Genomic DNA, 27001 nt, shown 5'->3' with positions numbered 1-27001 from the left:
GCATGGGAACGCTGTTGTCAGATCTCGGGCTCCCTTGCCCGCCGTCTCACTTGCCGGCGGCCAGCTGCCGAGAGGCCTAAGAGCCTTCTGGCTTCGGTTCCCGGCGCAGGGCGGACCGAGGCTGGAGCGCCCGCCGCACAGACAGGTTAGGGGCAGCCTCCGTTGTCTGCCCGCTACTGCTTACAATAGCGCTGTGTCCAGAACTGCATGGGTGGATCATCCGGCTGTAATACGCAGGGTCTACGTCCTCGATGCCCTGCACTATCCCAATAGGTATAGAGTTTCCTAAAAGTGGTGTAAGTGATGGGGGCGGGAATGAAGGAGAGTTCTCTAGTCCTGGCAGTCTTGGCAATTAAAAATGGATTGATGGTTTGTGTTTAAATACAAACTTGTTGATATTTGGAGGGGGCTTCATCACGATGAGGAGGAATTCACCTTTTATTCACCTGTTATTCAGTTACTCTTGGACAAAGTGGGTGCCAGAACAAGAAGTTGGAGAATGCAAGCTAGCGTATTAAAGGATAGTTTGGTTACCGAGGGTTAAGATACATCTATTGGACACTACTTTGAAGAAAATATAGATTTGGCTGGTATTAAGTCTGTTTGGGATTGTTTTAAGGCAGTATTAAGGGGGGGAACTAATAAGTAGAACTGCGCATGCAAGGAATGATAATTCGGATGTGGTAAGAAATCTGGAGTCGGAGATCAGAGACTTGCAAGGGGTTTGTGCTAAGGATGATTTAGGTCAAAACAAGCTGAAATTGCAGAAATTAGAGGCAGAATTGAGGACTTATGTGCAAAACTTTGCAAGTAAGAGTATGTTTTATTCAAAACAGAGGTTTTGGGAATCGGGTGATCGGAATGGAAAATTGTTGGCTTGTAAGCTTAAGGGACTGGTGACAGATACCTGTGTTTCTAGAATAGAGATATTTGTGAATATTTTTAAAGATTTTTACGAAACGCTGTATAGGGAAGACAGCGATCCTACGGTTGATAGATTGGAACAAAAAGTTTGGGAAAATTTCGCTCTCAAAACTGGCTTTAGAGAAGCAGACTTTACTTGACTCTGCAATTGACGTTGCTGAAAGTAGTGCTTCCATATCTGAGATGAATGATGGGGAAATCGCTGGGTCCTGATGGTATAGTCTCTGAATTTTATAAGAAATTTGATGTCCAATTAGCGCCAGTTTTGTGTGAACTCTATAATGAATTCATAGTATCAGGAACGATGTGTGAATCGATGAAAGAAGCATTGATTGTTGTGATCCCGAAACCCAATAAGGATCATACTAGGTGTGGAAACTATAGGCCTATTCCGATATTGAATGTGGATCTAAAAATGTTCACTAAAATCTGGGCTAATAGGTTGAGATTATGTGTGGGAGATTTGATTGATGAGTCACAGTTGGGTTTTATTCCAGGGAGGCATGGTTATGATAATATCAGAACGGTTTTAAATGTGGTTGGTGAACGTTTTGGAAAGGACTCGAATGACATTATTGGGTTTTTTGATGCTGAAAAAGCCTTAAATAGGGTTAACTGGAAGTTTTTGGAATACACTTTAATGGAAATGGGATTTGGCCCGAGTTTCATGAAAATGGTAGAGTGTATTCATAGAGATGTTAGGGCCCGAGTATTGGTTAATGGAGTAATTTCTGAATCATTTCCTTTACTGAGGGGTACGATACAAGGTTGTCCGTTGTCACCTTTTTTGTTTGATTTGGCATTGGAACCACTTGCTTCATATATTTGACAATGTGAGATTATTAAAGGAATTATGGTTGGCAAAGTTGAAGTTAATGTTTTATCATATGCTGATATGCTTCTTATGCTGTCAAACCCTGAGGTGTGTGGCAATGTAATAAAAGATATGTTTCAGGAAGTGGGTGAGCTGTCGGGACATAAGGTGAATTGGGACAAAACTGAGGTCTTTCCATTGTCTAACCGTTGTAATTGTAATGTTCTGCGTTTGTGGAATTGTACGTGGTCACCGAGGGGTGTTAAATATTTAGGCATACATATTATAGGAGATTTGAAGAAATTGCTGCAATTTAATTTGGACTTGGTAGTTGCGAATGTCGTTACTGGTGAAGAGATGGGAGAGATTGCAATTGAATTTGTGGGCAAAGATTAATGCAATCAAAATGGTCCTCTTACCAAAGCTTTTATATATTATTCAATCTATCCCGTTGTTATATAAAAAGCAGTTAATTACAATTGAAAAACTCTTTTCTTCTCTTTTGTGGGGTCCGGGTAAGAGACCTTGGATTCCAAAATACATGCTGATGCAAAAGGTTGAGGATGGGGGGTTTGGATTCCCTGATTTAACAAAATATTACAAAGCCTTTTTACAAAAAAAAAGCTCATATTACTTTAGGGAAAGGACTGTAAGAGAGCCGATTTGGGTGCGTATGGAAAGGGATGTTTGTGCACCATTTGACCTAGGAAACCTATACAGTATGGATAAACTACCAAGTAAGAGGTTGACGTTTATTCCAACTGCAGCAACTGTAAAGGTGATGGGGGGCGGGGTGGGGGTTTAGGGAAAATAATCAGAGTTATGGTTCAGCTCTGATGCCTCTTTATGGTTCAATGATGTTATACAGATAGATAATAAATATTTGAATTGGATAACTAAGGGAATTTTGAGACTGTCGGATGTGATGGATGGAGGTCGGTTGTTGACTTTTGTGTAATTACAAGATAGATACAGCTTGAGGCTGAGCGAGAGAGATAGATACTTGCCTTTGGTTTCTGTGATTAATGGAAGGATGGTTATGGCTGATGGTTCTATTGGAAAAAAAACGGAGATTAGTAAGTTGTTGGAGGGTCAGGAATACTGTGCGAGTACTTGTATGCGATTTATGCCTATTGATGAGAAACTCCAATTTGCTTGGTCTAGATTGAGAGACATTTGGTCGGAAGATGTTCAGGAGGATATTCCTGAGGTCGATTGGAGAAATATTCTAAAGGTTACTTTGGATTTGGGACCCGATATGGGTTTACGTAGACAGAAGGTAATAGGGAAATTGTATTGGACACCGGCTAAGATGTTTAAGCTGGGGTTGCGACCTACTGATTTATGTTGGTGTTGTGATGTTAATAGGGAAACTTTATTGCATTTACTGTGGGATTGCCCGAGAGTGAGGGAGTTCTGGAAGGAGGTGATTGATGGGATTGATTTGATTTTTGGTATTGTTTTGCGGAGATCAGCAGTAAATATAATTTTACCTTCCCGTAAAGATAGATGTGGTAGCGCTAGGAGACATTCTTGTTGGATTGATAGGGCCATAATGATGGCGATTAAGTTGATACTCAGGATTTGGAAAACAAGAAAAAAAACAAATGTTGACGAATGGTTGACGGAGATGCATATTTTGGCGGCATATGATAAAGTTTCATTTCGTAATAAGGATAAGGAGGAAGACTTCATGAAGCTATGGGGTCAGTTTATGGCTCTCTATGATAAATGTAGTTATTGGGTTGCTTTGATTGCAACGGTATTCATGGTGGGGTTGATGGGTTTCCTTCCCTTTTTTAAAAAAATATTTTTATTTATTTATTTTTGTCTTTCTCTTTTTCCTTCTTTCTCTTTTTCTCCTTTCCGTTAGAAGTGTCATTTGTGTTGTCGTTTGTGTTATCTTATGTTTATTCATGTTAATATGTTGAATGTGTTTCGCTATGGTTGGTTATTTGCTGGTATGTACTCTTTATGATGCTTATGTTATGTAAATTTTGTTCTTTCTGATTAATGTGAGACATTGTTACTTTGACAGATATTGTTTCTTATGTGTGGAATTGAATAAATTGTTTTGGAAAAAAAATACAAACAATGGATTAATGGAATTTGATTTGCCAATGGATGGGGGTTTCAGAAGTCAGTTTATGCCTTTTCATCAGGGCTCTGCTACTGGTGGTAGATAAGTTATCTGCGGAGGCTTGGAGGATTTTACATTTTGGGAGCTTCTCACAAGAGTTGGATGTGCGCCATAATTCATATTTGTGTTTGGGGATGGGGCATTTGCTGTTGGTGATTTCATATGTCTACCCAAGATTGGCATTTAGGGGTTTTGTGGTGTCTAGCTTTAGGGGTGGAGAATTGCATCTACAGTGGTTTTGAGTGGGAGATTTTGTCCAAGAGGCTGTATAGCAGCTTGACAAGGTTTGGCTAAATATCCACACTCTCTCCCTAACCACAGAAGCCAAATAAAACACAACCCTCCCACCTTGGATGCCATGGGTTCCTGAATTGGACCCAACAGGTCACCACAATGCAGCCAAAGGATGGAAGAGAGTTATGGAGAGGCTTTTGATATAAAGGGGATATTGGGGAAACCAAAATGAAGGCTAGAAAACTAGTAGATAGGTATGGGGGTTTTCTTTGAACAAAAACCATATCTTCTTGATTATGTGAAAGAAGATTAAAACAAACTCAATTTGGTTACTAATCTGAGTTATAATGCTGGTGAGCACTACTAGAAACACGCATACTAGCCACACATATTGTTGTATCGTCACAAACCTATAAGCACATCAACATAGGCTGCTTAAGCAAACAACATGTATGCACACAGCATAAGCGGAGGTTGATCGATTCCGCAAAGTAAGTGATCTTCTGGGCTAAATCAATATATGTGACAAACAAAACATGGCAGAAGCGTTTTCCTTAGGAATATTCAAAAGTTGGTCATTTTGCCTTATTGACTGTAGCCCTTCCTGTTCCTTCACAGGTGAATCCTGGTATTGATAAATTAGTCTTCACACAGAGATATATAATCAGAAATAAATGCACAATGTTGTATGTTTCACCATGCAACCTTTACCCTTTTATATATTGTGGTGGCGTGACCCGCCATCAATAACCACGCTATCTCCCAAAGTAGTTCCCAGGGTGTTTATTGGGACTTTACAGGTAGTTTGGGTCACAGGTTCTCTGGGTAAACATTACCGCCTACCAGGGTCTTAAAAGGAAGATGGCGCTTGGGCCGTCTCACCCTATCTGATTTCCAGATTTAACCCTACCTAGCCCAGACGTCCCTAATAGTGTTAGGTTTCCCCACTGGCGAGATACTATCTGTGGATGTTCTATCTGGTTCCATTAGCGGCTTCACTAAAACAATGGCTAACTGACTACCTAGGGGCCTTCTAGTCTTTCCCTGAAATAGCCTGCTTAGTATTATGGGGATGGTGTCTTTTTCACCCAGTTTGACTCTCATCTCTTACACTTTCTTACCTGTCCCTTCACTACGCTGGCTTTAAGATATTCTCCTCCTGCCATACTACTGTCCCTCCCATCTCTCACTCTACCTTTCCACCTCCACCCTTTGATTTGACTTCTCCTCTTCTCAACTCCTTCACTTCTTAATGTTCCCTCCGTTGTTATCCTTTCTTCCTTGCTCCCAATCTACTTTCTTGCCTATTGGAATTCTTCTGTTCTATATTCTAATCCCTCTCTGCTCCTACCACTCCTCCTATTCTCCCACTTCCTGTCACGTTTCCTACTCTCTGCACTGCTGCCCCTACTCTATTCTTCCACTACTACTGTTATCACTCTACTCTTCTTTTCACTCTTACACCCACTACTGTTATTTTACCACTCTAATATCTTTTCCTCTCACTCGCTACTCTGCTGCTCTTGCTGTCTATTATCTCTACTACCACTCCGTTACTCCTACTCTACCTGTACTCCACACACTCTCCACTTTCACACCCACAACACTCCATAGACTTCCCTCTCTCCAGTGGCATGCACACTCCTGTCGCTCTTGCCTCCGCTGGTCTCTTGGGCATCCTCCACCGCCTACTGTACTCGCCCATCTAGCCTACTCCCAACCATTCACACACACTTAAATACCACACTCCCTTCCAGGATTGCTCCCTACCATATCCAATACCTTACCTTCCTTGAGGGGTTTCAGGAGGCTTCATAGGTACTAGTAAGTCCCACACCCTTCCTTCTGCGTTTTTAGTATGGACCCTGTAGGGGCTCGCATGGACCCAGTGCTTTTTCAAGCCTTGTTGGAGCCATTTATCAACACTAATTCTCCCTGGTGGTTTTGTGGTGCTTTGCTAGTCCTTTGTTTACATTAAAACCAAATCACTAGGCCTTTGCGTACATTAAAACCAATTCCCCTGTGGGCTAGTGGATGGCCTTTGTGGGGCGGGCTCCTGCTGGAGCTCAACTCTGATCTAGGCTGCAGTGCCAATTTCATCGCCCATTGCAGTGGCTTTCCAGATGCTGGCTCCTCCTCCCCTTCCTCTAGCATGGTTCACGGCGGTGTCATGCCAGCTGCTGCATACCTATTTCGTTTTGCAACAGCACTGCTGCTGCTGCCGCCTTGGTTGGGGCAGATCCCCACCCCATGGCCTTGCTGCTGACCTCCTTCAGGTAAGGAGGGGTGCGATGGGGCCCACCTTCACTGCAGCGCTGGTCGCGGTGGGGCAGGCTCTCTCTCTCCCCTTTTACAGGGCCTTAGAACAGGCCCTCTGACAATGTTTGCACCCTCATTGTTACTTAACTTTGGCCCGAGAACGCACGGTGCAGATTCCCGTGGCTTGTTATTTTAAGGCGAGGATGCATTGTCGTCCCTGGACTGGTCGGCCCTGGGCTAGTCAGCGAGTGCCTACAGTCTCAATGCGCAACAGAGAATCACACCATGCCTCTTTGTGAACTCTACTGCGCACAGTGGATTAGCACGCCATGAGGGCTCTGAGCAGAGTAGCATATGGCGACCCTGCTTGCATGAATGGTGGGCAGGTGCTGGTGCGCAAACGCTAGCTTGGGGAGAGGCCTGCGGACCAAGTCCAAGAGATGCTGGTGGCATCAAAGTGCGCAAGAGAAGATGCCCATGTCGTGATTGCCAATTACCAGCAACTGGCACGGGCAAGGCATGTCTTTACCCAGAATCCTGGTGGAACCTTCAGGTTGCAGGGATTCTATAGAGTGTAGTCCTGGGAGCCAATGGATGGCATGCCAAGGGCATATTTGCCCTTGTATTATGTGCATAACCACACATTGTATGAGCTAGAAATGTCCCACAACCCCAATAATCCTGACATGCTGTTGGTGTCAATGAGGGTTGTGATGAAACTTCTGGGATGAGATCTTGTTTGTGTGCCTATGGGTAAGTCTTTCAAGGAGGGATACTGTTTTATTGGGTATGAGTTGGCTGTGGATGATGGGTGGTATAAGATGGTTATGGAATGCTTGGCACAGTGTCCACTCTAATCCATCTTGATAGGCAACGGTACTTTAGTGTGGTTCTGCAGAAAGGAGGTTGGAAGAAGTTTCCCTTGAGGGGTATAAGGTCAGTGATGTGCGGTTTGATGTTGAGACGGTATAAGAGACTCTTTTATGCTTTGGTTGTGTGGTGTTCTGTGAAGGCTCTGAAGAAGACTTTCATGGGTGTGAAGATCAGATTCATCTGTTTTCCTAGGAAATGCTTTGTTGTGGTCTCTAGGTCGGGTGGAAGGTAGTGGGTGGGTTGTGTGTCTATGAGAGGGAAGTGGCAGCTAAGGTCTTCCATGGAAGTAACCAATGAGGGTTCCTGAAATGTACAAGCTCAGGAAGATTTGTATTGATTACTTCAAGGCTTTCAGAGATCGTGTGAATATGATGCATGCTTTACAGGTTATCGGAGTGATGTGCAAAGTGTTCTCTGAAAACGGCACTGAGTTTCTGGATGGTGATGAGGTCTGCGGTGTTGGTGTGTAGGATAGCTCAGTAAGTGACGTTGAGCCATGAGGTGCAGTGAATGTGAAGACAATGGGGTTTGAAGGGTGGTGAGTGGGATGTGTGTGTGCTTGTGAGTGTGCATGATCAATAGGATATGTGTGTGATGTAGCTCATTTCGGAAACGTACCAGACATGGTGGTAGCAGGGGTTTTGAACATAGGCTGTAACAGGCCCTAACAGTGGGGTTGCTACTTGGAGACACCCTTTGTTTGAATGCTTGGGCTAGATGCTCTGGGAGACCTTGTGAAGAGGTTGGTTGGGACGGGAACCAGAACATTACTCTGCCAATGACATTGCTGCCAAAGAGTGCACACATCAATAGACTGCAGCTGCTTTCTGGCACGAAGACACAAAAGTATCAAATGACCAACAGCAATTCCACAAGCAGATCCCTAGATTTCACTCAAGGGTTCATACTGAGAGAGTTAGTCATGTCATTGGTAGGATGGTTGCTGTAGTCGTTGGTGACGACATTGGTAGAATGTAGGTTCTTGGATTAAATGGTTCTTGGTTTTCAGAGAAATTGGCATGAGTTTGGGGTTACTGAACTCTTGAGTGCCATGACTGTTCTGGGTTTAAGTCTCATGTCACCCGGCAAGAAAAGGGTTTTGAGGATGCAGTGGCATTGGTGTGCTGCTTATTCTGTGGTATCGGTGAAAGCAGCAGCAGGTTGAGTAATTTCTTGCACTGCTATTTAGAGCAAAGGTTTTGAGTGTGCAGTGAGGTTAATTGGCAGGTTAGTGGCTCTGTCGATCCATTGACACCATTAGTGAGGGATTTAAAGTTGGAGTAGAATAACTGGGCAAGAGTTCCTCAGTTGCAGTGTTGTAGCAGGGATGATTGCGTTTGGGACCTCATTGGCTTGATCGTACAATTGCTTGGTTTTATGAAACATCCACGTTAGGTGCAGAGTAAACAGTAAATAGCACTTGAGGTTGGGACGTGGGAGGTGAATTGTTGTTGCTGCTGGCCAACTTCTGTGGTGATGTCCTTTAGGTCTTGGGGAGTGGCGAGGATGCCATCGAGAGGAACGGAGTGACTTTGCCACAGTTGCAGGGATGTCCTCGGGAGTGCCAGGGGCGCCAGCTCTTACAGAGGCACTGCAAAGGAGTCGGCGGCGGTGAGACATGGAAGATGATGCAAAGAAAGCAAAAAAGGTGAGTCCTGGGGCTCTTTTTTTTGGGACAGGGGGATATGTTAGTATAACGTTTCCTGAGTTGATTGGCGTTCATTGTAAAAGACCCCAATACACTCCATTCCAAAATGTTGATTTCACATATTAGACGTTCTTAGTTTCCGTAAAAAACGAATATATGAACTTAACATTTTATTTTTTGCCAGGACTGAGTAAGTGCATTGCTAAATATATTTATTTGGTGCTAGATTGGTCGTCTAGAACTTGTATGCAAGGCTCGGCAGCATCTGTAAAAGGGACTTGCCACCTCAAATCACGGGGCAGAGCTCTGAGGTTCTGATAACATTTTCGAGCTACACAGCCACATTCCTGGAAGTATAAACCGAGTGTTAACAGTTGTGTGATCCTCCCTTCTGGCAACTGGCTTGAGCTCAGTGACCCTATCGTTAGCAAAAGGCTCAGCGCTTTCTTTTCCTATCCATCATGTCACATGTAGTCTCCAAAACATTCAGTCGCAAGTCTGTTTTGTGCTGAACATATTCGGTACTTCCCGTGTTCTTTGTAATAACTTCATTTATGTATTTAATGAAATGCACACACTACCAACACGTAACTATCATTAGAATTCACATCAATAATTAATCAAGAATGTTTGCACATGGCGATCATACCTTTTTTATAAAATAACCCTTACTTAAAAACACAATATAATAAATATTACTACACACGCTAGGATACTTTAAATCATTATATTAGAACTTCTAAATGAGCTGCTCTTCCCAGCCCGGCTCTGTGTAAAAATGTAGCCACAGTCGCCCTCGCTTGTCCCTTTGCAAAATGCCAACGCAGCTGATAAACTAGAAATGGCATGGCTAAGTAAGAGGTTTAAATGAACACTCACAAATCTTCCATACAAAAGCCAGAACAATAACGTGTATTTCTCTGCTACATTTGACAAAAACAGGCGTCCGATTGAAGTGAATTCCTTACATTAAAACAATGTGCTAGCTAATGGTAGACGCCCCAACCTAAATTGGAATAAAGCGTGCAAGTGTAATGTGGTCTAATGAAATCTAAGTAAGGCTCGTTACCAAATGCAGGTATAGTGTCCCAATAATTTAAGGCCAATGCAGAATTAAAGAGCTTGCCAAAGAGCTGATCCTCCCTTTTGGTATAGAAGGCTGTTTTAGCCATGTTTTGTAAATTGATCTACGATTGATGGATCTGACCATAAATCAAGGTTTCCTGTGCAGTTCGCATGTTGCTTGAAATGCCTACACCATTGTACCATACGGCCACCAGTCTGCAAGAGGAGATCCTGCACAGATTCTCTTAATTTTATTAATTGAGATGAAGACCATAACATTATCCAATACAAAGAGATTTTATAGGTATTAGACAATCCATGACTCTCAAGTTAAGTTCCAAGTAAACCTGGAGGGTAGTTATAGATTTCAGAAAGTGTAGAATATGTTTTAAGAATACATTTTCAGTAACGACCAAGATCGAACAGGAGCGATACCCCATAGCTCATTTCCATACAGCGTTGCTGGTCTAACCTGTGCCTTGTACATTCTTGACGTTGGACGAATTGCCTCGACACCATGTTCCCTTATAAATCTTGCGATTGCTGAACTATATCTCACTAAAGCAGGGTTTCCTTTGTCCAACTCGAGGGTCCATCTGCCACAATCCATGACCCTAATACCCAAGTAGTTATAAAATGTAACCTGTTCAATTTTGACACCTCTAATAGTGCAAATTTAGGTTTCCTCCTGGTGACCCAAACGCAGATTTCGTTTTTGCCAAATTTATAACTAAACAATTTGTTTCAGAAACCTATTTAATATAGCCTTTTGGACAGAGGGAAGGTGGGCATATAGAGGTAATAGCAATACACGTTTTTCTGGTGAATTTTAGTCATTGCTTTTAATAGTGAGCAAAGTAAATGGACACACTGAGTTAGTAAATTGAATGTTTTTATTTTGTACTATTTAAATAACAAGGTTGTTGTCCTAAGTTAAGCATTTTAAATGCAAACTTGTTTAAACTAGAGCAGGTTTAGCATTGGCATTCATTAGGTGAAAACATTTTCTCATGTTGTAGCTTACGTGTTAGTCTGTTAAAGAGGATGTTGCAACGGAAAAGAAGTAGTTGCATCAAGAGGTTTTTTGTTGAGAAAAATCATGCCTCAAAAGTGCATTGTTGTCGCTCTGTTTGCTTTTGAAGACCAAATGCAGTCAATACCAGTAGTTATTGACTGCACACGAAACATTCTGATTGGCTGAGAGAAGGCCAATAACGAACTCCATGTGCTAATTGCATTTTTAGATCTAATTGGGTGTGTGAGACTAAAACCGTGTCATCAGCAAGTAATAACGCTGGAATGTTATCATTACCCAGAGAAGATGCATGGAAAGGAACAGCTAACAAGTTATTAATGGCACCATTAATAAATAAAGAAAAAAACATTGGCCCCTCAACAAATCTGTCTTACACCCTTCTGAACAGGGAATGGTTGTGGCACCTCTCTCGATGAGCTCCATCAAACAAGGCCTTCATTGTTGGTTTAAAGTGTCTGCAATCCTTTGATCAAGGGGGATCAGTATTTAATTGAATTAAAACCTCCCTGAGTATTGTCCTTGAAGTAAGAAGGAATGCTGTCTTACAATCAATAATACAACATAAAGATGCAGTCACATAATTACGTATTTTTGAATAGGTAAAGGGGATCTAAACCCTGATCTTATGAGCTAAGGCCATGTCGGAATCCTGATTGCATGTGAAAGAGCACTATTCTCCAGTATCCACCTCAGGAGGATAGCTGAGGGGTAATGTGCTCGGCTTGGAAGCAAGACGACGCAGAGTAACACAGGTTCGATCCCCGGGTCCGTGCTTGGAAACCTCTGGGTATTAAGCTCATTATAAATAACCTGTCATATCATATATCCAGGATTTTAATCTCAGCTAAAACAATAGCATAAATCTTCCCTACCCCGTCCACAAATTGTGTGATCATTGGTTGGGTCTTCATAGCCAACTTATTTTATAAATGAGGATGATTTCCGCTTTTACTTAGGGCAAGGGTATGATTGCCATATGATAAGAGCTGTGACGGGAACAGGGCCCAAATTGTGGGTTCAGTTTTTAAAAATGTCAACCGGATCTTATCAGGGCTAGGGGCTTCATTACCTATTTGTGCCATCCCAGACCTGGTCACCTCTTGCATTGTAAATTGAAGTATGAGCTAGATGAACAAAGGTTGTGTAAATTCTCTTCCGGCAGGATATTACGACCCTAATTGTAATATCTTTATAAAAATGCTCAAAATATGTAAACCATCTTGACTTTGACAGGGCTTGAAATTAGGATTGGATAAGCAGGAGCTACAAGCACCTCCTGGGTATTCTGATTAATCCTACAGGCCCCTCACTGAACCCCTGCCTAAAGGATCCTCCCAGGTGGCCAGGGAAAGTCTGTCGCTTCCTGACCTCGGGGTTGTGTACTGTGGGAGGATCAGCTGGGAGGAGACTAAGCCCAGGGTGATGAGGAGATGCTGTGGGATGAGACATGTTATTTGTCCTTTAGAGGGAGAACCTTTTAACATTGCAGAACAGGTAATGGCTTATTGTCATTACAATGCCTTATTGTCATTATAATGCATCTGAGCCACATAGGTCTGTGGCTTTGGCCCCAAAACCATAAGACCCGAACAAGCTTTGACAACAGAAAGACCAGTCAAAAAATCCTCCTTGCTCTCAAAGGTAAAATGGAATATCAAGAAATATTGTCTTAAGTAAATTGTCTTCCTCGTTAACAATGAATTCTAACGGTTAATCTTTAAATAACGTAACGTAAATAAATCTACCCTTAAAACTCAGAAGTTACTAAAAAGAACTAACTTTGTTGTTGGCAACTACAAGTCCTATAATCCCAAAAGTACTGGGAGGAGGACTGAAGAGTTCTGCTGTAATAGTACTCGAGCAATTAAGCCTAACAGCCCATGCCTGAAGGAACCTGAGCGGCATAAAAGTCCCCCCTAGGCACATGCAATGAGAAGGAGCTGCAACTGTGACTGGAGTGTGTGCAGTAGTATCAGAGGCAGAAAGAAGAAGGCACAATGTTGGCAATCCAGGCAGAAGTGGGAGAACCGAAGGGACGTCGAAATACTGATGCAGCAGATTTCACCTGCTTGTTCTCTGAAAATCCTGTTCCACCAAACTCTGTGGTGACGAGCCTGCGTAGCTGAACGGGTGCGGGAAGGCTGTCTTTCCCCATGTGAGCCTAATTGCAGGGGTTGCCGTGCAAGAAGTGTCTCGTAGACTAAGGCGAGGAGTCGTTGTTAAGCAGTGGGTCTCGGGAGCCAGAAGGGCTCCTTGATCGAGTGGTCGGACAGGAGACCCCTGCAGCAAGGATGGGTATGGGTCTCGAGTTAAGCCAGAAGCAGTAGAAGTTGTGGAACAAGGATCACGGAAGCATGCGAGTCAAACCTGGCGCTACGATTCCTTGCATGAGCACTTCTGGCAACAGTATCCAGCTTAATACTCTGCTTATAAGCAGAAGTGAGATGAAGTTGTTTGTTGAGTTCTTAACAATGGGACAGTTGAAATGTAGCATTTGCGTGTGATCGGGTATTTTCTCTTTCCCTCGCTTGAAGAGCAAACACTACCAAAAGCCTTTGTTGAACATTTTTACCTTGTTAAACCTATGAAGAAGTGGTCGCGTATGCCCAATTTCGCTTTTCCAGGGAAGATTAAACTTTTAATCTGTATTCATGCAAACGACAATTGCTCATAAAGAAATGTCAAGTGTTTAAACATGTTATCTGCAGTTGGCGAGGGAGCAAGCAATGCCCAAGCCAAGAGTATTCCCCTGTTAAGACTGAAAGCCTTTCTCAAAGCCAGAAAACCATCAAATCAATACTGTGAGCCCAATAGAAGTTCAACCTTGCCTAAGATACAAGTGTGCAAGTATTACCTGAAGCCAAGAGAGTGGCACCAAGGTTTCTGGGTAATTATTTTGGCTAACAAACAGATAAAGGCAAAATTGATGAAGGGAACCCTGCTGTTGATAAATATTATTTTTGTAAGAGAAAGTGAGAAGTGGCTCCAAAAGGCAAACGTAAGTTGTTTTGTGGCGAACAGACCAGAAAGGCAAATAGGCTGCATCTTATGAAGAGAGAGATTCAGAGTAAGTCAGTACGATATGGAATTTCTACATAGTAGGACGAGTGATGGTGCCAATGGGAGGTCTAGTAGCACCAAGTTGTGACTAGAACCGTGCTGTGCTTACGAGTACGCATCACAATAAGACATAACGTAGGTAGCGAAGTGAGCAGAGGGGCACATTGTATACAGTGCGATAGAGGCTTTAGTGAGCTATACCGTGCTGGCGAGCATGGCGGGTTGGTGACCGTAAAAGAGGGAGTTGAGGAGGTGGAAGGAATAGTCCGAGAGGCTTGAGTCTCACCGTGGGTATAGTGTCTGGAACTCTCCGGCAGGGCGGTTTGCCTGGAAGACATAGTCTTAGGCAAATTGGATCAAGCACATCGAATAGCTGTTGGGTGTTGCTGAGGTGACCTGATCGAACTCTAACAAAAGGCAAAATGCGAAGTAGGAGATGTAAGGAGGGTGGCGTAGCACGTTGCTTGTTGAGCTCGGTCAGCTCAGTCCGTAGCTTTACGGTGTGCCTTGGAGGAGTGCCGGTTCGCCTTTCGGGGCCTTCCGATAGGCCACACGTAATGGGGAGTAGCCAATGGGCTACCATGCAGGAAGCATGATAGTGGAAGGTGCGAATGAAGAGAGGTTGGCCATCTTTAGCAGGTCGCCTCTTAGTCGCAGCGTAGTGCAGCGGGTCCTGTGAATGGGTAAAGCTGCTTCAATTCGAGATGCGGGACATTCAATTTAGGTGCCTCTTTGAAGATGGGCAGGATAAATGAAATATGGTGTCGCGGTTTCCTCAACAGCAGGCAAAATTAGAATCAAGAGAAATTGGCCCACATGCTTACCTACAGCCAAGGGGGTGCTGCTCCACTGCAGCGCAGGGTGAGAGAGGAGCTCCTGCTCTCCGCTTTGCGCACTGTACATGCAGATGTTGCAAAACGTGGAATTCCTAAAAGGGGTCTAAGCCTTGTACATTTTTTCTCATGCAAGTCTGCTGCGGATCGGCAATGGTGGCCTGACGTAATGGCGATTTAGTGTCCTGCTGCACCAGTTTGTGTGCCTGGCCCCTCAGCCTTGGATTGGAGCACCGAGCGAGAGGAAACGTTTCGTGGGCTGCACTGCAGGTTTGTGTTGGTGAGGGTCATGTAGTGTGGAGGCTTCGCTGGTTTTTTGTTTGGCTGCACTGTAGCTTGTGGTTGTTCTTATTTTTTTGTTTTGTGTAGCATGTTGAATATTTTGGTGCTCTGCAGTCTGGCAATGGCAGTTTTTGTACAAGAAACCGAGACAACCTGGCCAATATCATGCAAGAGAGGTATGGGGTGATCAACAATGGGACTGCTCACACACATAAGGGGACAGGAACTGGTGCTCAATTGCCACCTTTCGTCTTTGGGGTAGGACTGGTTCTGGTTTGCACGCTGGCAGGTTTCCCACCAGAGGTTGAGTGGGGCACCATCCACTCTTCACATGGGTCAGACGACTGACCCAGTCCCATGAACCTCCTTGCTAACTCTTTCATTGTGCCCCAAATTGTGTGCAGGCAGCCCACAGGTGTGGAACTTTAATGCTCTTTCATTTGATATGCTTTTTTTTCCTTCTTTTCCACAACAATGAGCACAAACTCTTTAGTTGGGAAGTTTTCGCTTGCTCCCAATACCATCTACGCCCTGCGCAACTGCTATTGGTATATGATGTGATATGGATATTACACGTGTCTGAGGTCATGATCCTTCTCATTAAATCCAGATTTAGCAAGCCTTTGTATGTTCATTAATACAATGTTTGCACATGGGAAATGGAAAGTGACATTTTTATTGTTCAGGAATATCCTGTGCAAATATTCATTTAAGCTATGCCTGCCAACCTATATTTAATTAGGGTAGAGCCAGCCCCATGCAATTAAGATACATTTGTTTAATTATGCTGTTTGTGTATGATCCGCATTGTTTACAAGTCTAGTACTTAATTTGCTTTTGTAATCGAAATAGAACTAAGTATTGTTTGTTGCCTTATCTATACGTTTATGGATTAGTTCTGAAGGCAACATTGCAATGAGGATGCTGATTATTATAGAGGTATCAGGCTGTGGCTTCAGGGTGCTGCTGGAGACACTCCACTGCTCTTCTTCGGACTCTACAGTGAAAGCATCCATTTGAAGGTTCTTCCGAACTTGGATGTGCCTTGAGTCAAGCTGGAGGAGGTCTAGCTGCGCACTGATAAGAGTCTGCCTCTTTCTATCCTCTGATGTATTTTGGGGATCCTCGCCCTTCTGAGGACGGAACAATTTTACTACAATAAGTGGAGTAGGACACGTTTCCTGGTCACATCCGTCTTCCACAGCTGCATTAGAAAGCCCATCAGTCTGGAATAGATGACCCAGTACGCACGCAGTCAAATAACCCCTGACAACAAATGGCTGAGCGTTTCCGTTCCTGGCAAGATCTCTGAACCCTCTTTCCTAGATAAAATTGATCTATGGAGAGCTCCGAAGTCTGCTAGTATGGTTTGCCCTGCCTCTGTGGCATATGTCTTGCATGGATGCAATCATTTTCTTGTCTTTTAGGCTTTCTGTGAATGTGGGGTGGAATTTAAGTATGATTGGCCAAATCCGTGGGCAGTACAGGATGTTTTGTTCCCGGAAACCCGACTTTTAGGCCACAATGAAGTTAGGGAGCACTAAGGGCTCATAGCATCCTGCATTGTCCACCGGATGTGGGTAATGACGCTTTTAGCACCCTAGCACATGGCCACGCCCCAAGGTTTCATTAAAAAAGCAAATCCATTCCAGCATGGTCATCTTGCAATGAATGCTTGGCAGTCTTAGAGAAGGAATCTGTTATGCCGACCATGCAATATCACCAAGGCCAGCCACTACAGGGAGCGAAAACCAGAGCGAATTTGGCAGGTGGCAAAGGGTGAAGAAAAGGAAGCAGAAGGTATCACTGGAGCTGAGGGAGTCGGGAGGGACAGCAGCAGGCAACCAGCATGACATGTTAAATCTTGTAAGCCTACAGGATCAATGCCCATTCTAGTAATTGCACCATGATTGGCTAGCAGGATTTGTACGTTCCATCCACAATGCTAATATTAATTAATGGTTGATGCTGTTGGTTTGCCCAGGTACTGGGCGCTCTTGGCTATACACTCGCATTACAGTTCCACATTGATGTAAGGAGAACTGCTCGCCCTTAAGCCCTGTAATCCTTTAATAATTTAGATACAAGGTGCTCTCTCCGATTGTCTGCATTAATAGGTTTGGATTGTTTTAATGCCTACACCCTACAAGTTCCAAGAGAGTAATCCATTTCGTGAGCTTGATATGTGAGGTTAATGGATACCTCTAAACCCATTTACTCTCCAAGGTGGGGGAAACGTTTGGTGGGTTTTCAATTGAAGTCTGTGGGCATTAAATGCATTTGTAACTTGGTAAATGTTTTTCTGCTTGGGTGAGCGCATTGAGTTTATGGAAGACGAGGTGTTAAAGTGAAAGTGTCCAAGGTGTGTGACACCCTCCAAATGAGCGTAAGTTGAGAGGCTTAGGTTAATGAGTGAGGTTTCGAATCTACCATGAGATTCAGTGCAGAAAAAAAGCAAGGAAAGGTTTACCTTTTCATCTTTTCTCTCTCCTTCATAAACTCCTTTTTTAATACTGTGATATTAGCAGCGCTGATCATTGTTCTGGATTTTCCCGGATCTCAGATCCGGAAAACTATTTGTGCCCATTAATGTAACCGCTCTGCTTTTGTTTCTGACGCCAAAACTCAGATCACCAGTGCTGAAGTCTTAGTAGAATAGAGGAACCACAACGCGTGTGAATAGTCCTGTCGCGCTTGTACTCTGTAGACAATATTCAAGAACAGCTTTGTACGTTTAAAAGACGTGTACCTTTTGTAATGTGTTGCCTGACCACCCACCCCTCGACATGACGTCCATCCCCTCCCCCGGATACTACAAACTGTACGTTTTTATGCATAACATGTATAACATCTCTGCTCTCCAATGCACTAACGTCTGCTTAATGTAACTAAGTCTACTGCAAGTAACAGCGCCAGAATTCCCTTGGGCTGTCTGTGCACTATATAAATGTAAAAAATAAAATAACATTACAGTAAACTCCTCCTTTATTTAATAATGTATGTATTAATGAAATGTAAATGTTTTTTTATGGGGGAGTGGGGTACAGAGAAAAATCTTTCGACGTCCCCCCTCACCTTAACCACCCTGAACTTGCATGTCCTAGAAAACGCCACCCACATTCTGTGCTATCGGGCAGATATCTAGGATAGAACCCCCATGGGTGCTCTATAGAAACATATATGGGGAAGGGTGTATTGAACCCAACATTATTTGACGTTTGTTTTGGAGAAAAGCGGTTGCAGTTACTGGAGCAGTAGGGGAGTTAGTCTAGAACCTAGGCTGCAATTCCTCCTGAAGCAGAAGGCTGTGTCAAGGGTAGCAGGAAATGTCATATTCTACTCACTAAAGAAGTAGCAAGGTTTGCAGCAGGCGTGAAACAAAAGGTGATAAGATGTCAGGTGGCAAGTCTGCGAGTCCTGTGCCGGACAGTAACTACATCATTTATTTGGCTGGAAAGTTGTGCGCCGCATTTCATTTTGGGCGTGTCCAACTCTTTAAGGCCACTGGAATTCCTCGAGTGCACGCATCGCTACTTTTTCAAAGCAAACTCGGAAGAATGTCAATACTTGGCCTATAATTTGGGGGCCTTGCTTTTAAAAATGCAGTGTGTAAGTCTTTCAGGGTGCTCCCATCACAATCTTATTCATCGAAATCCCAAGTAAATTTGACCAAAATCCTTGTTGAATTAAGGTAACAAAGTCGATCCAACCCTGCTGCTCGTTTCTGCAATCTCTTGTCGATTACGTCTGTAACGTATCCGACTATGTCTACCCGACGGTGTGGATTGGAATGGGGGGGGGGGCGTCTGTATTATAGATGAGTGCAGATTGGCTGTAAGGAAACGCCCCAACTCCTGGGCAGAATGTAAACAAAGCACAGCCTATAAATAAATGATTCGTAATAGTGGTTGTGAACCCGGAGCCACTTCCTGTTGTGTTACTGCAGAGCGACTATCTCGCATCTACATTGCGTCCCCGAGGAACGTGCAGGTCACAGGAGGAAAAGTAAAACGTTCCCGATTTGCAAAAAGTGTGCACTCGCAGAGTGGTCAGAATACGTTTTTCTACGATGATTTCTCTCGCTTTGAGGTTCTGTTATCGAGGTAACGTGTATTAGAAGTCTGCATGCGGTCCATGTTCCTAACTCAAGTGGTGTTTCAAATTGGTTTGATGATCAGAAATATTTTTTATTTGAATTTTTTATAAACCAACAGTCCTAGTGGTCTTAAGGTAACTTCGACATTGAACATTCATTGTGTGTGGTGAAACACTACATAAGCTACAAGAGATGTAGACTGTTTCTCAAAATCACTAATGCAGTAAATACCTCTGCAAATAGACCCTTTCCCCGTTTCAGAGATTGGTGCATAACCAGTGCACCAGTGTCAACCTAGCCCACTCTTTGGCCCTAAACACACTTTTGAAACCCACTTGGCCCAACCCATGTATATGAAGTGCTGATGACTTGGGGCTACTCGGAAACAGTTATTATTATTTTTAATTTGTGGGCTAATGTGTTTTTATCGACCTCCCAGGTAGTAGCATTTATTTTTCAACATTTTCTTTACTGCTAAAATGTAGAGGGGAGGTGGGGGGTTGGAGTGAAGAATATTGAGTAGGTGCCGGTAAGGGACAGTGTGCAAGAATTCCCCCTCGCCCCCCCACCCCTCCACGCTTCAGTAGTAAAACAACGGATATTCGGTTAAAGCACATAAGTCATTTTAGCCACTTCTCAGTTGTTGATCTTGTGTAGCGGTATGAAAGTAAGTGGTTTAAGCACAATGATATGGTCACACCATGGTGATTCCAGAATAGTGTGTGATAGGACTGGAGGAAGGGCAGTGATAATTCAGGAGAACTGCTTGAGGCTTGTGGGCTAGCAAAACGGGACTGAATTTGCAGAGTGAATATGTGGTGACCCAGAGAATACATACATACATACATACATACATACATACATACATACATACATACATACATACATACATACATACATAAATTGCGTTGTTTACACTCACCAATACACATAGCCACACACTATCCCACATGCGTACACTTGCATAGTTATCCTCACACACCCTACTGTGACGAATCAAGGGTATTTGTCCCTTCTTCCCAGAGGGGTGCCACCCCCTTTTGAGGCCAGGCAGGTGATCCTGCTCAGCAAGACCCTCCCTAGGGTTCTGGGTGAGTGGGAGCTCACTGGAGGTGACTTCCCTCTTGGGGACAAAGCACTCCCAGTCCGTAATGCATTGTCTGCCTACATGAGCATTGGAAAGATCTTTTTCACTGTTTGGTGGAGTCAAAACAGAAGGAACATTCCTTCAATTGCTTTTGGTTTCAGGTAATGCTGGATCTCGCCTGAATGCCACAGATGGACACAACCCTTTTGTGCTGGCATGTATGAAAACATTAGGAACTTTGAATCCGAGAAACTCCTACGCAGTGGGTGGAGAGAATCCTACACAGAGGCAAGCCTGTTATGGAAAGACATCCTGGAGGGGTGGTGTCACGCTAGTCCGCAAAGCCATTGGGAGCCTGGAGAGCGATCGAATCGCTCGCAGGATGCTGGAAGCCTGTCGTTCTGACCGACTGAGTAGCCAAGGTCGGGAGAGAGACCGAGAAGCAACCGTCTCATCTGGAAGGTCCGACCGTACAAAACGACCGAAAAATGCTACCACCAAAGGTTCGAACACCAAAAGTTTGAACCTTTGGTGGTAGCATTCCAGGTAAGTAAACTATACTTTGTGGCATAGTGAGTGGCGTGTTGCCGGGGACACACCTGCAGCACACCCATGAAAAAAAAGGGGGGGCTGCAGGGGTGTCCCCCCCCCCCTCCCGCATCAACCCCTGCAGCCCCTTAGTATGTAAGTGTGTTCGCATGAGAAAGGTACAAACTTTTGGTAGTTTGCACCTTTCTCATGTGAACATTCCGGCCGCGGCAAAATCAGCCATGGTCGGATCACTTGGAATCGATAATCAAGGCTGGGGAAGCTGACCAGGTCACGGGAGCCTGATAAACCCGAATAGACTCAGCAAGTGGATCAGTGGGCATAAGGGCTTTGGGAAGCTCTGAGAAGCCAAAAGATATTCATAGACCCGGATGGAGAAGCCACTGGAGTTACGGGAGCCCGGAAAACCCAAACATGCAGACTCCCTACCGGCACCCTGCTTGAGTAAATCTGACCGAGGGCCAGAGGACTTTGAGAAACCCTAAGGGGCAAGCACCCTATGTTAATCAAATTGAAATAGTTACGCATACTTTGTATCTACGGCTGCAAATGCCAACAAGTTTATAGGACCCTAAGAAATCTGAACGGCAAAACGCCCTATGCAAGTTAGATAGAATATACAAACACTTTGCAACAAGACAGAAAGCTGCTGAGGTTAAGGGAGACTGGAAAACCCAAGTGGGCAAGCACCCTATCTGAACTACCTTGATTAAGAGAAATCCAGTCTGCCAGGGGGTTGTAGGACTTTGGGGAGTCCAAGAGCCACACATTCATTATAAGGAGAACTAATAGAGGGGAGCCTGGAGAAATTCTGTGAAAAAACCCTTGTTTTCCCCGGGAAGAGGGAACCATGCAGAGGATAATTTCTTTTGCTAACCAAATCTGCAAGAAAGTTGTGAACTAAACTTTGTGAAATGTAATTAAAACCCTACTTCCTGAGAAAAGGAAGAACTACTTATAAAACCGAAAGGGAAGAAGAGTCCAAGTGTTGGGCCAGGCAGCTGTCCTATGCAGAGGTCTTGCCCTGGTCTCGTTTGCTTCTTGTCTGTTTTTTCTAAAGTGCTAGGGCCAGTTATTTGATTAGGATTCACACCTTTTACTTTGAACTTTAACGTGCACACTTGGCTTTAGTTTATTACATTTGGAACTTTCCTCATAGCGATAGTAATAGCTCAGCGTTTTTATTTTAATTTAAATAAAATCTTTGAACATGGCAGTAACTCGTCCAACTCTTTCTGGCTTGCCACCCTACTCAACTACACCCACCAGGACACAGAACATGGAGAACAAAAGCAGGAGCCGTGGCATGCTTGGTGTTGGTCAAGATGGCTGAATTCACAGTTGAATGAGGGTGTCCTATGCAGAAATGAAGACCAAAGCTGGTATTTGAAGGGGATGTGAAATGATTGGTGCCTACATTTTTGGTCCTAGCCCAAGAGCTCAATTTCTGAGCTGCTGTAGGATCACATTTCTGTACTCTGATGCTTGGCCCGCCAAATAACGTCATATATTGCAGTAGCCATGCATGACCTCAGTGATCCAGCTGATGCCCGCATGTCGAGTAACGTTTGTCAGTTGGCATTGTAGAGACCATCTAGAGAAAATTCGAATTTGTTGGACCCTGAAGATCTAGGTGGCGGAGGACATGGAAGGTACAGCTATATATGTTGTAAACACTGTATAAACGGTCTGTGCAGCAGAGAATGGACTTTAATAGCCCCACAATGATCCCGGGAGAATTCATATACTATGGTTCCCAAAAGAGTTGCTGGTTGTGTCATAGTTGGGACTCCAGGTTCAAAATGTGTTTACTGACTCAAAAGGGAGACTGTATAGACTACACAACATAGAGCCTCTTTTGAGGACATCTAGTCATATAACTCGACATGAATACAGCTAGGTGGTTGTGGGCAGGAGGACTCGGCAAGGGTTTGAGTAGTACGTGTAGTGAACAAAGAATTGAAGTAGTACTAGGTGACCAGCATCTTGATAAAAGATGCAAGTATTTAACTTCATGTGGAAAACGGATGAATGCTACCAAAAGGATTTTGTAGTGTAACATGTGCAAAGGATCTAAGTTTTTGATTCAGAAGAAAGAACCAAACAAATTGGTGAGTGAATACAAAACCCCAACTGAAAGGCAGATCTAGTGAACTGCCTATCTAAGAGCGGCAGGAATTATAAAGCTGTGTCTACTCCAACTACTGCTTGGGCAGCTGTTATTCTGTGAAAGCTTTAATTCAACCATAGCAATGTCTGACCCCGATTACCTATGGATTTGGACCTGAGAATCTTGGGCATACGGGTGGAGGTGTTTTGTCAAAGTTTTAACAAAGCAAAGGTATACCTTAGGGTAGTGGTGACACGCACAAGCAGCCAAGATGACCAAGCTTTTGTGCCCTGTTACTAAGTTGTTTGTCACCAATTGCTTTATAAGAGTGCCTGTCCCAAATCTTTTACTGCATATCTGCCACTGATCCTCTTGCATGCTCCCAGTTGCAGTCCCAACATCCCTCGTAATGCTGAACTGTCTAGCACCGTGAAACCTGCCTGTGTGCCCCTCAGTTTGCAGGGTGTTGTCAAAAGGTGGCTAAGGAAAGGCGATGTAACCCCCCTACCCCAATGGAGCGAAAGGGGTTATAGAAGTGAAGTGGCTGGCACCTATAAATGCCACTATGCGGCTGCAGGACAAGTTGACATACCGTTAGGCCAACACAAAAATGGTATGTTTTACCTGCCTGCGGACTGTTGCACTAGTGTTTACCCATGCTACGCATGTTGGTGGGGTTTTATCTCTGCATGTGTCCAGAGCAGTTATGTCACATTTTCAGGCGTTTAAGAGCCGCCTATGAACAGGAGTGGTAGTTTCAGAACATTCAACCTTTTCTGGTAGGGCTTTGCGCCTGTATGTGTTCAGAACTACGTTCCTTGCCACATAGGAGGAAACCACTGGTACTATGCCTGCCTTTCCAGCTTCATTATTCAGGACCAAACTCAATAGCCTGAGCTTTTATTTAAAAAGACTCGGTAATCATTAAATTAATCGGTCTCAGGGATGTCGGCTTAAATACATCTTTACTTTCTACACTACATTATTTGGACAACTACTCGCACAGCCCTACTGTTTCTGAACTTTTGGACTGTTAAACACTTAAAAAAACAATGTATCTGATCAGTCATCTTTTATAGATAGGCCAGATTGCTTTTCAATTTAGATATCAAGGTAAACCTAATAGTCATCCTATGCAGGTTCACTGATAGATATTACTCCATGTCAATTTAGCACCCAACTACGGAAACGTTAATTATCCCTAGTTGATGGTAGAGTGCTCTCTAGATTGTGTGTATGTGTGTGTGTGCGTGCGTGAGTGTGGAGCAGGGGTGGAAAGGTACTCCTAACTAGGAGCCCTTTGTGTAATTTATTTTCAGCTGCTTGCTTCTGTTCCAACACTTCATCCCAAAACTGCATCATTCAATTGTATTCATTAACCGCTAAACTATATGTGGTTACATCTTTAAAAAATACTTTCCTGAAGGGAGTCCCCAATTCTTGAACATAACACAAAATCGTGGCATCTTACTGTCAAGTCAAGCTGCTAAGTAACTCACGTGTTTGCTACCCTAGACCCAACCATCCCAGTGGGGGACCGAATGCTGTAGGTTTGAGTGCTGATTACATTAGACCTGTAGCAAGATAGCAGCATGCTTGTTATTATTTATACCAGTTGAAGGTATGGACTGAGAAGGCCCATAGCCCACGCCAGGCTGAGAATCAAGGTATCCCTTGAGGGGGGTGAGGAGAACGATAAACTAAGAATGGCAGAAGAGCCAGGGAGTCCAAGCGGGGCTAAAACGCAAGATGCCCACAAGGTGGGAAGAAGTCTTAGGTTAGTGTATAGAGACTGTTCACCCCATCTATCTAATTTCTAGATAGCCCTCGGGGTTAACCTAAAGGCAACTGACTCCTCTAAACTCCCTCCGACTTTCTAAACTATCTCTACAACAGGGAGTGTACATTCAATTTGCAAGCTACTAGCCAGCCATTAAAAAAATCTCCTGCAATCTCAATTCTTTACATATACGCAGCATTTCTTACTCACTAAGGGTCATATCTCTAGCCAATGGCTAGTGGCGAGTGCATGTTTTGCACCCTGCCAACACCATTGGTGATGTTAGTAACTAAAATCATTATAGGATTGTGCCTTTTAAGACATTATACATGACTCGGTTTCCTTTCTCTCATACCCTGATATTCCTCCAACTTCTTGCTACTCTCCAGCATCCAACTCCACTCACCTACTCACCCTCTTCTACCTACATCTTCCTTGTGTCCATTCACCATTCTACTGCCTTGCTCCCCCATTGTTGCTAATCCCTTCTCCTCACTACTACTACCACTCCGCACTGCTATCGCTCCACCCCACCTTCTTCTTAGTCACCCTTCTTTCACGCTAACATGCGGTTTTCACTCCCTCTAACACACTCACTCCCTTTGTATACACAGTCACTGCACAGTACCACTTTCTCTCACCAACAATAGCTCCCCTTTTCTCAAATTCTCTGCCAACTTCCATTTTGCTATATTTCTTCCTGCTGGTCTCTTGATCTGCACCTCCTTCTTTGACCTCACCCACACAATCCACAACTTCTATTTCCTCTTGCCCCTCTTATCTTCTCCTTCCTTCACCTAATCTGGTCCTGTCTTCCACCCGAGAGGTGTTACAATCATGGGAAGTTACAAATAGCGGGTTAAGTCAACTATGTGTTTCACATTTGGCTAAAGTGCGCCCAGTTATTGAAAAAATAATGTATGTGTTCTGTGAATGATTATAAAACATATATATTTTTTTTAATGCCAAGGTGAATTGGAAATTCTAAAAAGAGTTGACACATAATTCATGCACATGTCCGTGTTACCCCTTTTGAAAAGGCTTTCTCAAGGCTCCTTTTTAATCCTCATTCATTTGCAATATATTGTGTGCACAGTGCATCTTGGTCATGCGAAAATCAAGTTGTATAACAGAAATCCCAATAGTTTTGTACATTTCTAAATCGAGTTACGAATATATATTCAAATAGTTGACAAGGACGAGGAAGAGGAGAGGGATAAAAGGGGGGGGAAGAGTAACAAAAGTGAAGTAACATATTTCGAATGTTACTGATCATTATATAGATGTTCATTTGAAATACAAAAATCCTGCTGTATCCCATTCTTATCATGGGTGTGATTGCATTTCCAATACCAAAGATTTTCTCTAATCATATATATTCCATATTCAATTGTAATGAAGAACTTGGTTTAACATTTGCAAAATAACTGTGTGTGTTCCCGATAGACTAACATTTCAATACATGTAATCTATATGTATAACGCACTGAATTGTTCGGTGAAATCTGAGCTATTGTACATTTCATTATCTATTGATATTGTTTAATTATATATTGTATAGTTACATTCTTGTGAGAATATAGATTTTGTGAGAACCCTGAGGGTGTTCTCATTGGTAGATCCCGTGGATCCTTTGTTCAGGTGTCCAGGGGAGGGCCATAGCGCTTGAATCCCGACACTGGGAGCGGACAAGCGAAGAAGGATCACCTGGGTAATGGGCCCTTGGGGACCGCGGAAATAATACCCTCAGGCGAGACGCGATATTCCCTTTCCTGCGATATACCCCTACCTGATAACCCCTCCCTCTTTATGGGATATAGCCACCACAGTCACATCCTACCCCAGTACTTCTCTTTAATAAAACCCCCTTTTATCCACTACGACACATCTGACTCCCCCCTTTCTGACAGTAAGCTTCCCTCCTCTTCAGTCGAACATTATAAACCTCACAATCCCTGTTCTTTTGTTTATAAACCTTTTTTAAATTATTTAGCCGATTTTTCTCCCAAAATCTTCAAACTACATTTCCCAGAATTACCTTCATTCACTCTATTTCAAATACTGTGAAGAGGAGGAAGCAGCAAGGAGGAATAAAGATTACCCATAGGAATCCCTGGCCCATTAACTCCTATGGACGACTGCCATATTGTCCCACTAATGAGGACAGGCAGAGTCGGGCATTCCCTTCCAACCACTCGCACCAGAATTCAAT

At 43.6% G+C, this 27001-nt stretch overlaps 1 protein-coding gene across 3 annotated transcripts in view; it reads left to right on the top strand.

The window, feature by feature from the left end:
- CCM2 (CCM2 scaffold protein) overlaps positions 1-27001 on the top strand; it is a 553948-nt gene that overhangs the window by 22340 nt on the left and 504607 nt on the right. For all 3 annotated transcript variants that reach the window (XM_069645812.1, XM_069645811.1, XM_069645813.1), the window contains exon 2: positions 8732-8892. In XM_069645812.1, coding sequence (XP_069501913.1) covers positions 8863-8892 — 30 coding nt within the window. In that variant the 5' untranslated portion in view covers positions 8732-8862. The remainder of the gene's footprint in view (positions 1-8731; positions 8893-27001) is intronic.

The sequence above is a fragment of the Ambystoma mexicanum genome, chromosome 2p (genome assembly GCF_040938575.1).
Source record: "Ambystoma mexicanum isolate Mex_15411 chromosome 2p, UKY_AmexF1_1, whole genome shotgun sequence".
NCBI classification, from domain to species: Eukaryota; Metazoa; Chordata; class Amphibia; order Caudata; family Ambystomatidae; genus Ambystoma; species Ambystoma mexicanum.
The sequence above is the reverse complement of the archived record's forward strand: the minus strand, read 5'-3'. Positions and strand labels throughout refer to the sequence as shown.